The 16,371-nt window shown below is 42.5% G+C and overlaps 1 protein-coding gene across 4 annotated transcripts in view; it reads left to right on the top strand.

The window, feature by feature from the left end:
• CC2D1A (coiled-coil and C2 domain containing 1A) overlaps positions 1–16,371 on the top strand; it is a 71,847-nt gene that overhangs the window by 37,740 nt on the left and 17,736 nt on the right. For all 4 annotated transcript variants that reach the window (XR_016272378.1, XM_089486850.1, XM_089486841.1 and 1 more), the window contains exons 17-23: positions 3,002–3,060; positions 5,168–5,284; positions 6,218–6,291; positions 10,608–10,666; positions 11,664–11,715; positions 14,822–14,921; positions 15,522–15,612. Coding sequence is in view for 3 of the 4 variants with exons in the window: in XM_089486850.1 (XP_089342976.1) it covers positions 3,002–3,060; positions 5,168–5,284; positions 6,218–6,291; positions 10,608–10,666; positions 11,664–11,715; positions 14,822–14,921; positions 15,522–15,612 (552 nt within the window). In the remaining variant the exon portion in view is untranslated. The remainder of the gene's footprint in view (positions 1–3,001; positions 3,061–5,167; positions 5,285–6,217; positions 6,292–10,607; positions 10,667–11,663; positions 11,716–14,821; positions 14,922–15,521; positions 15,613–16,371) is intronic.

The raw sequence follows: 16,371 nt of genomic DNA, 5'->3' as shown, positions 1-16,371 counted from the left end.
GTTGAATTCCAGTTTGGAAAGAATCTCATGGGCCTCATTTCAGTGGTAGGTTTGTCTATGGGCAGAGTGGGGGAAATCTAATTAATTTAGACATTTTTTCCCATCAAATATACAAAATACAGCTCAGTTCTATGTATATCTATTCTGGAATAAGCCCCAGGACAACAGCTTCCCATTTGCCAAGAAGAGTCTGGTTCTGTGAAATAGTTTCTTTTCAGTCTTTTAAAACTTTTATCCTTGGCTGATTGGTGTATTAAGAAATTTGGTTCATTCATTCTTCATTGCAACTGTCTCTTTGGCGTCATCAGAATCATTCCTACCAGATCCTAGGAAGAAATAATCAGAGCTTGGAAATCTTAATTTTTTGAATACATGTCCCAGAACCCCTGCTACTGACATGGCTACTATCCATGCTGGCTGTGGAATTCTGAGGGTCATAGTCCAAAAAGATAGCTCCTCTAATACAGTAAAGCTTGTGATCTTCAAGGTAAGCTGATGGGTTTACTGGAGGCATTCGGCTGACCACTGTTAGAAACAGGAGACTGAGTTAGCTGGAACTAGGCTCTGATCTAACCGAGATCTTAAAGAGGAACAAAATTCCACCTAAACATTAAGAGGAACTTGTAGACAGTAAGAGCTGTTCGACAGTGGAACACACTCCCTTGGAGCATAGTGGAGTCCCCTTTTTTTGGGAGTCTTTAAAAAGAGGCTATATAGCCATCTGTCGGCGATGCTTTGATTGTGAGTTCCTGCATAGCAGGGGTTTGGACTGGATGGCCCTTGTGGTCTCTTCCAACTCTATGATTATATGATTCTATGAAAATGGACACAATAGCAGCAGCCGTAGTGGTTGTTTAACTGTCTTCCCTATTTATGTATAATGTGTGCATTTGTGTGTGGCAGAGAGTGTTAAAATACATGAAGTGTGGAGCACTATAACAACCCACATTATGATGCTTCAGTCATTTTGATCCCATCCAGTTCATGATTGGTATAAACTGGATCGATTAACAGATGGTGAAGCAAAAGACCAGGACTAGGAGTCAGCTCCCTTCACCTGAACACCCCCCCCTTGTCCCCACTTCATGTGTACGTGGAGCAAAATTATTAGCATAGAGTTTGATCCTTTGGGCCTTGCACTCCCCAAGGATATTTTTTGTTGTTGTAATTTACCCTTGAGTCGACCTCAACTCATGGTGACCCTATGGATGAGACACCTCCAAGAAACCCTATTTTCCACTTCTCTACTTAGTTCCTGCAACCCCATGCTCCTGTCCCCCCCGATTGAGTCGATCCATTTGGCATGCAGTCTCCTCTCCTTCTTTTATCCTCTACCTTTCCTAGTATTATTGTATTTTCCAGATAATGCCTTCTCATTATATGGCCAGTCTCAATTTGATCATCTTGGCTTCTAAGGTCCCATTCCTTTGAATCAGCCCAAATATATTAAGACAGACCAAATAGTGCAGCTTCCAGGCTGTCCAAAGCCACTGGCAAAAGGAGCTGATTTAATCCACTCCTACCAGTGGCCCATTTGGGACCATGGCAGAGGCCCACTTGGTGAGCAGGCCATCAGGTTACCGCAATCCCAGAGCGATCATGACCAGATTGGTCATTCTGGGCCATCTGCTTCAGCCGCAAGAGACCTTGTAATCAAGAGTGAGTGGGTGATGAGTTTATTTTGAATGGTGGCTAAATACTAGGTCTTCAGTGGCTTTCCAACTGGCAAAGGGAAGCAGAGTTAGCCTCCCTGCCCAGTAAAGTTCAAGGTAAAGGGGAATATTTAGAAGATAATGAAGGCAGGCATTAATTGAACACTGAGAGTAGTTTACTGTTAAGTATGAATTACCCCAAATGATGGCTTGATTTTCACTAGTGGCTTTGTGTAATTCTGTTGCACTGTGAGTAAGATTTTGTTAACTTGCCATTTAGACATATGTATACATGGATGCCAGTTGTTTAAACCATACCTCAGGCCAAATGAACATATGATAGTGGGTTTTCTTGTATAGGAACCTGTCAACAGAAGAGTGAGGAAAGATTGCTTGCTCCCTTGGATTGTTTCCATTCCAGGGATTGCATCCACGAACCCACAAGTTGTCAACTACATGTTATTTATTCTAGTTCATTTATCTCCTACAGTCAGCTGTGACTTCTTCTCCCTCCCCTTGACTCTATGTGTGAGAAAACTTTTTTTTTACTCACTAGTTGCTTTTGAAGACTTTTAGTGCAACTTGAACCTTTCACGGAAACTGCTGGCCTCAGTTCTGAGTTTGTATTTTCCCTCCAGTTCCTGCTGAATGTAATAGCCTTCAGTCCACTTTCTTGTGATGTCTTTCTTGGCACCCCTGCATTTCCTGTCTCTTATTCTTAGCCATACATTTCTTCTTCAACACTAATCACTTCAGGTTACTTCCTTCGCAGAGTGTTGTGATGGTGTATGAGAATGATAACGGTCTCTTTCACTCAACTGCATCTTTATTTGTATACTAGATTCTGGAGACAAACTGTGTCGTGATTCCTTCCATCTCTGTGGGTCTCCAAGTCTTACTAGATTTCAGTTCCTATCAACTCCTGCTAGCCTAGTTGTGAAGGATGATGGGAATAGCAGAAATGTTCAGGTGTGCCAAAGTACACTGTGTCACTTGTATGTCTCTGCATTTCCTCCCACGCATTCTTTTTTTAGGGGGTGGAGCCAGCAGCAACTGATAACTGCATGAGGCACATAATGTGACACAGACCCCTATGATAAGCCAGGCATTAACCAAACAATGAACAAAAAGGATGAGTTGTATGCAGGAAAATGCAGATGGCAGAAGAGAGGCTGCATATTCTGGCCATATATGGGCTGAAGCTTGCATAACAGTTTGGCTGATTAAGGGGAGGAATGCAAGTTTGGCCTGAAGGCGTCTGACTGAGAAGGTACATGACCTGTGAGAGTGAGCCAGGACTGTCATGTGCTTGTTTGCTTCTCATGTATCTTCCTTTTTTTTTATTCCAGATGTGCATGAATTATTCCAAGCAGTTCACCCATTTGGGGAACATCACAGAAACAACCAAGTAAGTGTGCCTGCAACATGACAAATATGTTTCCCTTTCTGATTGCCCTCTCCCTCTGTACCACTATATCTGTGCCATGTTATCCAGAGACATCATCTTCTTGACAAGTATTCTTTGACTGTTTTGCACATGGCCCTTCTTTTTGGCAGCATGGTGAAACAAGCTGTTGGGTTTAAGATAGGATGGGCAAAAAATGGCCTGTGGACTGCTTGTGGACCCCTGAGAGTGAAATTATTTTTGCTCTAAAATGCATCAACATGCCTTCTAGAGCTAGTGGAGGGCATTTCACCAGTGCAGTTGCATACCAAACGTCCAGGTTCAATCTCTGGCACCCCCAGGTAGGCTTAGGAAGAATTTCTGCCTGGAACTCTGGAGAGACACTACCAGGTTAGTTCAGACCATACTGAATCAGATGGACCAGTGGCCTGATTCAGTAATAAGTCAGCTTCCTGTGTTCCCAAGTCAAAAGAAGAGACCAGAAATGGAGCTGATCATTGACAAGGTTGTTTCATTATAGAGTGCCTGCACACCCTGTAACTGTGTCTTACTTGTTGGGGGTTTCTGTGTCTTCTTTGCTCCTAGAGCTTGAGAAGAAAGCTGAAGCTGAGAGATGAGTCTTCCTGTTGTCATCTCTCTCACTAACCAATTCTTCTGTTATCTCCAAGTTATTTTTTGCTAGGGACATGAACCAGGGATAGGGAACCTTTCCTCCCATCATCTTTGACCTTTGTCCAGGCTGACTAGGAATAATGGGAGAGTCCAGCAACTTTGGAGGGTCACAGACTTGCCATCTCTGCCATCAGCTCCTTTGGTTTTGTGCTAAATGTGAGATCCTATTAACTAGTTTCTCACAGCTTCCAAATTATTTAATCTGCCCTTTTTACAGTGGGAGACAGTAGATTCATGAGGCAATAAGTACAGTGACCAATTAATAAGGTAGGGCATGGACTTTTCTCCCTCTGTATCTAGAAGGATTACCTGTGTCTATCTTATAAAGGTGCATAGCATATGAATCTACCTGATTCATCCCCTCTATTTCTCCTAAGGTTTTTTTACATAATCACTTCATTAAGATTGCACACATTTGTTTGCATGGTTAACTACGTTACTCACTTCATGGAGTAATTTGATTTTGCCACTGCCTAATGAAATCCATAACCAGCACTCAGGAAGTTTTCTGTTTTGTGTGGAATGTTCTTTTTCTAACCCTGTTCTCAAAAAAAAAACAAAAAACAAAACAAAAAAAAACACACACAATTTGTTCCCAGACATCTGGCTCAGTTGTCTGTTCATTATTACTGGAGGGCTTCCACTTTTAGTTCTTTTCTAAAATTCCTGCTTCTGTTTGCTGGTGTTAATGCTTTGACACTGCTGTCTTTGGAGACAATGCTTTAACCAAGAATCTGTTTGGAATGGAAAGTATGCTGAATCACACCACTATAGAACAACTATAACAACATCTTCACTCAGTAACTCAAACATCATCATTTCCCCCCTTTCTCCTGTTTGATTTTCAATACCTTTGACTGGCGGAGAAGCCACTGGAGCTTTGAAAGCTTGCATCGTGTATTGTGTGTGTTTTGGTTAACCAATAAAGGTATCACTGTTTTGTGGATTCAACATGGCTACCCCTGATATGTTTTCTAGTGAAGCATGTAATGGTAGAGAAGAGATGCTAGCTGGCTTAGCTAGGCACTGTGTAGTAAAATGTACGTCTCTATGTGTGGCTTGGATGCATGTACTGGTGGAGGTTCTTCTGGAAGTGACTCCCATTACTTAACTCTCTGAAGGAAAGAAACAGAGATATTTCTCATCCCCCTTGTGCTTGATTACTGGCAGTGGAATCCTTCTCAGCCTGCTGCATCACAGGTCCCAAATATCTTTTTGTGTGCTGTACATGGTTCTCATTGGCTCCTGGCATCTCACTGGGTGTCTGCCTTGTGTAGGATCTGCGGTCATGGCTGCTTTCTCTGCCTGAGTTGCCATCCCATTTGGTAATAGCCCCAGTTGCAGTAGTCATTGTGGCACAGGAAAACTTGTTGAAAGTCCTCAGGTTTCCAAATCAGCGGGTGACCTAGACATCTATTTGGATCTTCTTCTTTTTTAGGTTTGAGAAGATGGCAGAGGACTGCAAAAAGAATATGGAGATCCTCAAACAAGCTCACACCAAGGGATTTCCCCTGCCCAAATATCATTATGAGCAGCGGACCTTCAATGTGGTCAAGTACGTGAGCTGTTAACTTGTGACTTTTGCATTTTGTCTTCTCTAGATTCCAAATGCATTTCTGTCCTCTTTATTACTTGTCAGATGAAAATATTTTAGGCTTTGCTTGTGCTGGGGTGATTTCTGTGGTAATCACAAAGACCGAGAAGCTAAAAATTCCGGAATCCAGAATTTTAAAATCAAAGTTTATGAAAAGATGGCAACATATTTAAAAATTCATGGATGGCCATCTGTTGGGGGTGCTTTGACTGTGAGTTCCTGCATGGCAGGGGGCTGGACTGGATGGTCCTTGAGGTCTCTTCCAAATCTATGATTCTATGATAAAGGGTTAACCTATACTCTGAGACAAACAAATGAGTTCTGGAGTAAATGATGGCTGAGCTCTCCCCAGAAATCAAGCCTGAGTTCTCCCGAGAAGTTCTACTGACTATGTCATATCATGCGAAGACAGAACTCACTAGAAAAGACATTGATGCTTGGGCAGGTAGAAAGCAAAAGGAAAAGAAGAAGACTACATGGCTAGACTCAATTCCAGATGGATAGACTCAATCAAAAAGTCATTGCCCTGGATTTGCAAGAGTTGAGCAGGGCTATGGATGGTAGGGTGGCTTGAAGGTCTCTCATTTATAGAGTTGCCATGGGTCAAAGTTAATAGCAACAACTGTGTTAGGAGTGGCTTTGGGAATCTTCTGCTGCCACCTCTCTCTCTCTCTCTCTCTCTCTCTCTCTCTCTCTCTCTCATAACCTGCTCTATATTGTGTGTGTGTGTGTGTGTGTGTGTGTGTGCTTTTGTAAGCAGTTCAAAGACTTACTCTCCTGTCTGTGCCCAAAGGCCTTCTTTAAAAAGTTTTATTCTCAGTGGCTTCATTAAATGAGGTGTACCTGTATTTGTCATCTTCACATATTGACTGGCATTTTCTCTTTTTCTTTCAGGATATTCCCAGAATTAAACAGCAATGATATGATTCTTTACATAGTGAAAGGAATCAACCTGCCTGCTCCTCCAGGTAAAACATGAAAAGCTTTCCCTTTCTGCTGATGCAGGAGGAAGGTATTGTGCCTATTGTTTCTGCTTCTTTAAGAAGACCAGAAGGCTAATCCTAGAATGGGTTGCCAGATGGAATCCAGAACTAGGCTTCTGTCACTTTAAACCTTCACAGATTTTAGAGCAGAAAGCGGTACCATAAAGCTCCATCAAATGGGGTGAAGTCCTCATGCAAACCCTGACTTTCAGCCACAGTCATCCAAAGTGGCTCTTGCCTAGCCAGTGGAGGTAGGATGCAGAATAACAACCAGAATCATTGTTGTTCTGGCTCCTCCGAGTGCCCTCCCTCCACTTCCACCAGTGTAGGAAGGAGATGGCTGCAGCTGAAAGTCAGGTTTTGGAAGAGGAGGGAGGACAGCTACCTTCATCATCCTGCTCTGAATCATAGAATCTTAGAGTTGGAAGAGACCACAAGGGCACCCCATTCCAACCTCCTGCTATGCAGGAATACATAATCAAAGCACGGCCAATGATGGCCATCTAGCCTCTATTTAAAAACCTCCAAAGATCTGTTAAGATTTAAAGTTACAGGAATTACAGGAGCTCCATCCCAGATGCAATGTACCAGTAATATCTTAGAGGCAGGATTTAGGTGTGTGGTAAAGGTTAACTGTCTGCTATGATGATCAGTTTCTAAAGCCATTGGCATTTGTTGCATAAGACACACAAATTTAATGCAGCTTCCTTCAACTTAGTGCCCTCCCAATGTGTTAACTTACAGATCTTATCACCCTGAGTTAGAATGGCCAGTGGGAGTTGTAGTCTAGCCTATCTGGAGAGCAGCAGACTGTGATAAGCTGGTTTAATGTTTTAGCTTCCCTTGTCTATAATTATCCCTTTCACAATATGCCATCTCTTGTCAAATAACAGTACAATCAAAACTCAAATGTGCCTTGGATATTGGAGGTTAGGATGAGGCAAAATCCCTTTCTGCCAGCAGAAATTCTCTTTTGCCAGCAGAAATGTTCTTCTGCCAGCTGATCCTAGAGATCTACTGTCAGAGCTGCTCTGCTAACTGAAATCAACTGCAGAAGGCCCTGCCCATCAATGAAACAAAGTATGGGGCTGGGGGAGACTAAGTCACACCAGATCCAAATGTGTTTCAGGCCATAGACACAGCTACAGTGCCAGCACAAAATTAAACCAGTATGAGAGTGATTCCATTTGATTTTCAGCACCCAAGGCTGGATGTGGTTTGTATTTAGCACAGCTTCACCTAACCTAGTGTCATCTTAGGCGGGGTACATACCGCCGCTTTGTGGCGGTCTGCCGCCGCCGCCAGTAGGTCTGCGGGGGAGCCGGAGCCTTCAGACGGCCTGACTCCCGCGCGGACCGAAAAAGAAGCTCCAAAATGGAGCTTCTTTTACCGTCGCGTTTGCGACGTAGCGAGGCGCCAGGGGCGCGCTCGCTACGTCACAAGCGGCGCGACGTGTACGGACGTTCAGCGTCCGATACGCAAAGATGGCGGCGCCCATGTGGAAGGGGCGCCGCCATCTTGTACGTATAGGATACGTACTAGGGTTAGGGGGGTGCGGAAGCACCGCCCCTTCCTAACCCTAGTACGTATTCTATACGTACTAAATGGTGGTATGTATCCCGCCAAAGTTAGCCCTGGGCCATCTTGGCCTCTTAGAATTGCTCGCAGTTGTGTAAGTCAGGATTGAGGAACCATTAACCCTCAGGTTGTTTGGCACCTGGATCTCCAAGAAGCCTAGCTGTCATGGTCAGGGTCAGAGTTATGGGCATTATTGTCCAAAGCTAGAGTGCCAAAGATTCCCAGTACCTGATGTAAGTAGAACTTCTGTGTTCAAGGCAATGCATTTCTGAAGAATTAACCGGAGAAAGTGGACAAAGAATAGGAGAAGGTCATTGTCATTATGTTCTCCTTGTGAATTTCCTTAGTGGCATCTGACTTGCCCCTTTTTAGAGTAAAAATACTACACTCAAGGGATGTTGGGTATCATCCAGCAAGGCAAACTGATAGTCCAAAATTATGATTCTCCTGTCAAAATGAGCAATGTGGTTTTTTGTGGGTTTTTCGGGCTATGTGGCCATGTTCTAGAAAATTTTCTTCCTGACATTTTGCCAGCATTTGTGGCTGGCATCTTCAGAGAAAATTTTCTAGAACATGGCCACATAGCCCAAAAACCCCACAAAAAACCATGGATGCCGGCCATGAAAGCCTTAAACTTCACATGAGCAAATGTGCATTTTCTCTCATTCTGTTCCTCCTTCTTACTATAGAATTTAGTCCTTGCTAACATCTTTTCATTTACCTATACTGTAGAATGCTCCACATGTTCCTCTACTCCTCCCCATCTCTCTTTCTTCCCCCACCCCATAACTGGCTCCTGAGTGTGTTACTGAGGAGGGCAGAAGCCACAGTGTTCAGCTGAAGAGTGTTAAACCAAAACACACTGTATATACTCATGTATAAGTCTAGAAATTTAGGTCAAAAAATTGATCCAAAAACATGAGTCGACCTATCCATGGGTCAAAGTGAGTACTGTACTTTAACTCTTATTTTAAAAGAAGCATCCTCTGGTGAAAGGCAAGAATATAATCCGTACTGGAAGCACTGATCCCCTCTATTCTGTCATACATCCAGCCTTTAGTGTGAGCACAAACAGTTATGCCTACTGAAATTTTGTAAATTCTTTGGCACTGTTTTCCTTTGCTTTGTCCTTTACATAATTTGTTGATTTCCCTAAGTTTTACCCCCGACCTATCCATGGATCATATCAAAATCCATAATTTTGTTCCCCAAATCCGACTTCAACTTATACATGAGGTCAACATATAGTCAAGTATATATGGTAAAAATGTTTGCTTTACCTTGGAGAGGGGAAAGCTATAACCACTGTTGATTCAGAGAAATAGCACAAACCCAGAATTCTATCTCTGTAGACTATCTTTAGAGTGGCTAAGCAGGCCTGTATATTCTGATTTATTCGTTCAGTTTACACCCCCAAATGCAAATTCAAGGCACCTAACAATAAAATAACTGTCAAACTTATAAAGTGATGGGGACCTGCCAGATCAGTTTTCTTGCCTGGGTAATTGCCAAGGTGAGCATTAGAAGTGCTGCCAGGGCCTATTGTTGTTACTGATTTTTTTGTGTGCCGATTCCTTGCATGCACAGTCCAAAGAAAATAAACAAGTTCTAACTGAAGGATATTTTTGAAAAATTATTTGTGTATTTGGAGTCTGGAAAAGAACATGTCTGGAAGGAGAAGAATCAAAACCCTTTTGTTTTTGTAGTAGCAAAGAGCCTATGTGCTCTTTGTGTGTGGGAGATGGAGGGAGGGAAAACAAACTTGTTGAGAGGTCAAGAACTCCTTCAGCTACCATAACCGCATGAAACAGGAAGGCATCTCAACTGAGAGACAGATAGATGTAAGACTGGCTGAGGGAGAAGAATTATGAAAACACTCTGTGGAAGAAAATAATGCTTTCATGGGCAGTGGGGAGTCTGCAGTCACTTCTAGGTCAGTCCTGGGAAGCTGGTCGTCTTAAAAATACAGACTGCTTCTGTCACACTTTTGTAATTGCTTTTGTAAGTCATGCATTTAGATGGGTCACCAGAGGCGGGACATACACTGTATTTCATGAACACTTCCAAGTCTCCAAATAGCTCCTTCCCAAGAAGTGGAGTGCATGGGAGGCAGGAGAGTGTTCTGCCTATTTCACCTATTATCTCCTTTGTCTTGACCATCATACACCTCTTCTGTCCTCTGTGTGGCTTGCTTTCACCACACAAAAGATAAATTGAATTTGAGAGAGAATCTGAATTCTTTTGAAGCATGTTCCCTTCCCTTTATTTTGTAAGCCATGCATTTGGCTTTTGCAACCTAAGCAAGTACAGATTCCAATAAAGGTTGGATTCTTCTAAAACTACCTTTGTTTCAGGCCTTCTCCAGTAATTGAGTTTCTGACCTCTGGAGGACCACAGGCCAAAAAGTTGTACAAAGGCCAGGACTCTCTGGGGAATTTGGGTGTTGTAGGCACCACAAAAGTGGTGTGCAAAGAGCTGATCAGGGCAGACTTCTGATTGGGGCATTGGCCTCCACATAACTGCTGGTGTGCAACCTTTGTGTCTTGAAATTCAGCACACCCTACAGCTGCTACGCTGGAGGTATTTCTTTTAACAGCTCTTCATTGTTGGGCAGGGAGTTTGTGTTTTGTTTTTTTCTGCTTCGAGGTTTTTAATATAAAAAGGTTTCCTGACTGTTGTTTGGTCTGTTTTTCTCTCTCTTTTTTTTCTTTTTCTTTTTTTAGGCATGTCTCCAAATGATTTAGATGCCTTTGTACGCTTTGAATTCCCCTATCCCAATGCGGTGAGTCAGAACAGCTTCAAACATTGTTTGGCATGCATAGAAAGCAGCCAATTTTAGTTTTCCATGTCTTGATATGTGTTAGGGATTCTCATCATTCTGGAACCTGTAATTTTAAATACATTTTGAGAAACTTATACTGAAACTGAGACACTGGCCACCCTGGGGTGCTGCCTTGTTACAAAGGAAAAGCAGTTTGCCTAAGAAATGAAGATGGAATAGGTTTGGTTGGAGCCCTAAATACCAAACCATGTCCCTCTGCAGAAAAAGACCCATTTCAGAGAAGGAAATAGATGAGGTTGAGAGAAAGCGTGCCTCTCCTCCAGCAAAGGCACGCAGGCAAACCACCCTCCCCAAACAACCACTTTTAAAACACTTCCCTCAAAAAAGCAAAACATGGAACACACATGCACATATGTGGACACAGAAAAGAATAAAAAATGATCTAAAATAACTGCTCATTACATACTATCCCACCCAACCCCCAGCCCTGGATCATTTCTTGTTTGTTTGAAAAATGGCAGTGGAAAACCACAATTTCATCAGGTGGCTGGATATACTGTAGCTGCTCTGAACAGAGAGTCGTCCTTTCTTTTCAAAGAGTGCCTCTGGGCTTATGTGAGGCCTGAAGGCATTCTGGAGAAGGGAAGGGAAATGAATGGGGTGGCGGGAAGCTAACACATTGCTCTGCAAAAGCTCATGATCATAAAAGGACAAGAAAAAAAGAAGCAAATTAATAAATTAATAAATAATAAGATACATACATAAACAAAAAGAGGGAGGTGGTGGCATCAGTAGATTCCAAAGAAGATGCTGCGTTGGTGACCCTGCTCTGTTGCGTGAAAGGCATCTATTTATAGGCATCTAATGCAGATGTTGGGGAAAATATTAATTTGTAAAGTTATAGTGACTGATGATGATTGGTGATGGCTTTTTGAGATGCTTCAGTCAGGTCACATGGAAGTCGGGTTCTCATTACCTTGCTTTCTGTTTTTCTCAGGAGGAAGCTCAAAAAGACAAGACCAATGTGATCAAAAATACCAATGCTCCTGGTAAGTGTGTGTGAGATTTCAACCATTTCTACAAGAAAGAGTGCTGACTTGCCTTCCCAAGTTTGCAGTAGTTTACGTGGGGCACTAGTTTGTTAGGTTTCTAAAAATTGTGATAGTATGGGGGAAAGGGACATTTTTATTAGGAATCCAGTGCATGAGCAGGGAAAGTTGAAGTTTCCCCTCATCCTTAATCCTGAATCTCTCTTTTTGTGTGTGAAGGGGGAAAGGGGATAGCACATAAGCAATTCTCAAGCCTCAAGGTGAATCCATCAGTGAATGGGTTGATTTGATATCTGGGCCAGGCAGGAGTCACAAGATCAAAAATCTGAGTTTAAGTGCATGTATTGTAAGCTTCTTCCACAGTTCTTCCTCCTTCCTTAGCCCAGGACAGATATGTCAACTTCTCTCATTCCTGGTTGCCAGCTGTATTCTTCTGTTACACTCCCTCTTTCTAGCAAGCCTTTTTCTTCTACCACAACAAAGCTACTATTAAATGTTTTGGAAAACATGGCATGTTTGCAAGCATTTAAACTCATGTGTAGTTAGGAAGAACAACCTTGCACCTGGGATAGAGGAAGATGTCGCAGGTCAAATGTGTGGTAATTCTATGAAACACTGATGTGTACCCTTGACAGACTCTCTTACATGGTTGGATACCTTTTCTCCATACTATCTTGTGTTCCTCACCTGTCTCTGGCACCTGGGTGGGTGTGCAGGAGGGATAGGAAATGTGTTTGACAGGATCAGGATGTGGTTTTCACAGGGAGCAAAAAAGAAGGAAAAGGATGGGGTGGAGAAGCAGAAAGGCTTCATCTTGGCTTCTCTATGGAGAAGCTTGATAGCCTGAAAGATGAGACTGATACATGTCCTTGTGTAGAAGATGCTTTTGCGGATGTGGCCAGAACTTAGAAGAGTTATTCTTTTAAACTACAGTTCCCAGAATCCCCTTAAAGACCATGTTTAACATAGATTTGAAGACAAAGAACAGGAAGGCACTGATAGGCCTGGTGCCCAGTGATTCAGAGAGTGCACTTGAAGCACTGTTGCCACAGAAACTTTCTTCTTGAGCTTCAGGGCCAAATGCCAGTCAGCTGAAGGGTTTCATGGAAGCTGAGGGGAAAAACATCAAGGTAACTGCCAGACTTTGCTTGCCTTCATCTGAATCATTTACTTCTCATCTTAGTGTATTTCTGCGTAGCTGGCAGGGTGAAGTGGCAGCATTGGAAGTACATTTTTCATTAGTCTTGTCAATCTAAATATTCTTGGTGATCCGGAGAACTGGTTGAGTTTTACCAGAAATAAATAAATAGAAGATAATTGAGAGTACTGCTTTGCCTTCCGGGCAGTCTCAAGGCCCAGTTTAAAGTGTGGGTATTAACCTTTAAAGCCCTAAATGACATGGGGCCAGCTTTCCTAAAGCAGCATCATGTCTTGTAAGTACCTAAGTAAGGGGCCATTCCCACTGGGCATATAATGCAACGTATATCACTGTGATTCTGACTCGAATTTTTTTCCCGAGTCATAATCGAATCTGACCCATCATTCCCATTAAAAACGGGTGCAAACAGACCCGAGTTTTTTTACCCCTGTGTTCGTTCCCATTGGTATTTTCCCCGTGGTAATTTGAAGTGGGTTCTTTTGCTCCCCGTTCCCATTGCCCTTCCGGAACCTCTTTTTTTAAGAGCAGCTGTCAATAAAGCGCCTAAACGCTTGATGTCACAGCCAGTCAGTCGCTTAGGTGCTTTTCCCCTCAGGGAAATCCCCAAATCCTTTTGCATCCCAGGCTCTTATGTGTCTTCCCATAGTCCGTCTGGGAAAGAGAGAAGGAGCCTCTATTCCCCCCAAATCCCTTTGTGTCCCTCATTGCTCCCTGGGCTGTCTGGGGGGCGATCAAGCAGGCATTTAATACAAAGTCAATCTGCTGCAAAAAAAGAATAAAAGAAAAAATAATAGTTAAATATGGTGTTCAGTGGGTCTCTTCACACTTTGGTCTATGAATGTGGAGCAGGGGAGAGGTTGCAGGGGGCGTAATGTGTTTACTGCGTTTGGAGGTCAATGTAGCATGATCACCTTACCCTGTTTCCCACTCCACCAGGGGAAAGACTATGCGAACGGGAGAAAATGGCGCCGGTAATGCAGAAAAGAGAACAAGCGGGCAACATCCCCCACAAAATCAGAGCAATGACGATTGAATGTGCATTCAAATGGGAATGATGCACCTATAATTTGATTCTTGATCCGCGTTATAAGCCAGTGGGAATGGCCCCTAAGATTCAGAGGCCATTTTCTACTTGCCTCCACTGAATGCTGTCATCTGGGTGGCTACACTAGAGAGAGGGTCTTTCTTATGGTGATACCCTGTCTCACAAATGCCTTCCCCAAAGAAGTGTGTCCCATCCTTGGGTTGTGATCTTTTCAATTCCAGGTGAAGAACAGTTTTAAAAATATATCTTCCAGGATTTTGTAGTCCCTCCATTAAAAAGAAATCTTAATGTGTGTAGCAGGTCCTTGTAGTGCTGCTGCCTTCCGCTGTTTGTATTTTCAGATTTCCTTCTGTGGATTTTAAAACGTATTTATTACTTTTTCTATTTTCTGGTTTTGACCCTTTTTTGTAAGCCAGGTAGAGAGATTCAGTGGTTGGACAGAACAGAAATGCTACAGATAACTAAATAATGCTGTGGTAACAGATAGATATCTCTGTAGCTGAATCTGATCCAAGATTTCTTTTTGACAGTCCACAGATGTTTGGGAAGGAGGTAAATCAATAGCCTCTTCCCAGTGCAGCATCATTATAATACCGTTAACATGTACAGGAGCTAATTTAACTCAGACCTAAATGTTTGAGAATGAGGTAAGTCTTCCAAATGCCTGGAGAAGAAAGCCTTGAAACACACTCTCCTGGAACCCAGTCCAGAGGTTGGGTTGGGAAGATGACTTTCTTAGTCTGTAGCTCCCAGAATCCCAGCCAATATGGCTTATGGAGGATGTTGCTGTCCACAAAAATAACCTTTCCAAACTTAGCCCAGTCCAAATAACACAGTGGTTACTCTTGATTCACACCTGATGTCAGCTAACATTTTGGCCTGTTTACTTCCTCTAACATTAGAATTCCAAGAGAAGTTCAAGCTGTTTATTAATCGGGGACATCGGGGACTCAAGCGAGCCATTCAGACTAAAGCCATCAAGTTTGAGGTCGTCCATAAAGGGTGAGCATCATGAGCCTCTAGAGCTGTTGGAGCAGGGATGAATGTTGCCGCCAGCAGTCAGTTGTGGTATTTATTGTAAAATACAGACAGAAGGGCTAGTAATAACCCTGATACTCATCTACTTAAAGCGTAGCAAAGATAGAAATAGGACCCAGTCTTAAAGCAGGGCTGAGCAAAGTTATGCCTAGGGGCTGCAAATGGCCCTAAAGACTATTTTGTTGCCCTTGATCCCTCCAGCTCCCTTGGACTGTCCATTCTCTATCTCCCCTAAATGTGGGTAGCCTTTCCTGGAGACCTCCATGAGAAGGAATTCATCTTTGAATCAGTTGCACTGTTTGACATCAAAAAAGCCCATTTCTCAAAGCCAAAGGCTCCTTCTGTTTTTGTTGTTGTTTGGAGTCTGGGCAGCCTGTGAGGTCTCCAGAAAGACCCAGGACAGTTGCCCACCCCTGCCATATGGGGATGCTGCTATGACTTTAACTAAGCAGCAGACCATGTGGTGTTTTTGTAATTTTATGGAAAAGGGACAAGTAGTATATTTAATGAGGCTTGGAACTGGGTGAGGCTTGTGGATTAATAGTTACTGACATTTCTACCCAGAGGGCTGTTCAAAACCGACCGAGCAGTGGGAACTGCACAATTGAAACTGGAGGCATTGGAGACATCTTGTGAAGTTCGGGAGATATTGGAGGTAGGCCTGATCTTTTTCTTTAACTTTCAGGAAAAACATTTTAAAAAATAAAAATAAACTTTCAGGTATGATAGAAAATCTCAGGCAAAAGAGGACAGAATATACATTATTGTAGAGGGCTTACACTTATCGCTTTATTAATGAGAAGGAAAAACTGAAACATAAAAAATTAATTATATTCCTGCTACATGCAGTGCACATGGAGACTGCAAAGAGGAAAGAAAGAAAGAAAAACAGTTTTTTAAAAAAAAAATGTAACTTCATGGATTGATAGAATATGTAAACTCATGTTAAAGGGAAAACTTTCAGGCTTCTATGGAGCCCCCAAAGAACTAGAAAGCACTAGGAAATTTATTGAAAAATGCCTTTGCAAATAAGAGCAAATGGGATATGCCCGCTCCACTACACTATAAACAATTTCTGAAACTTGTTCAACATTTCCAATAGACTTTCTGTACAGCAAGCTTCACAAGAGGCTCCGTGATATGAAGAAACAAGAGACTTAATTAACAGGCCATGTGTACTCTATGTTGTGTTATGTTTACCTTAAGTTAAACTGTACATTGTTATACTTGATATGTAATAAATATTAATAACTTGCAGACATGGTATGCATGTAAAACTAAGCCTTCTACCTAGATTGAGAATGACTTGAGTAAAACTGGACAGGCTACTTTTGCTTTGAGCTTACACAGAATTTCTCTGCTGCTCTCTGAAAAAGTAGTAATTGCCCTTTTTAGGTCTTGAGCCCATTATGCC

This window comes from Sceloporus occidentalis, unplaced genomic scaffold, assembly GCF_023333645.1.
Source record: "Sceloporus occidentalis isolate IW3139 unplaced genomic scaffold, rSceOcc1.0.p SCAF_1, whole genome shotgun sequence".
Taxonomy (NCBI): domain Eukaryota; kingdom Metazoa; phylum Chordata; class Lepidosauria; order Squamata; family Phrynosomatidae; genus Sceloporus; species Sceloporus occidentalis.
Note: the sequence above shows the minus strand (reverse complement) of the source record. Positions and strands in the feature narration are given on the sequence as shown.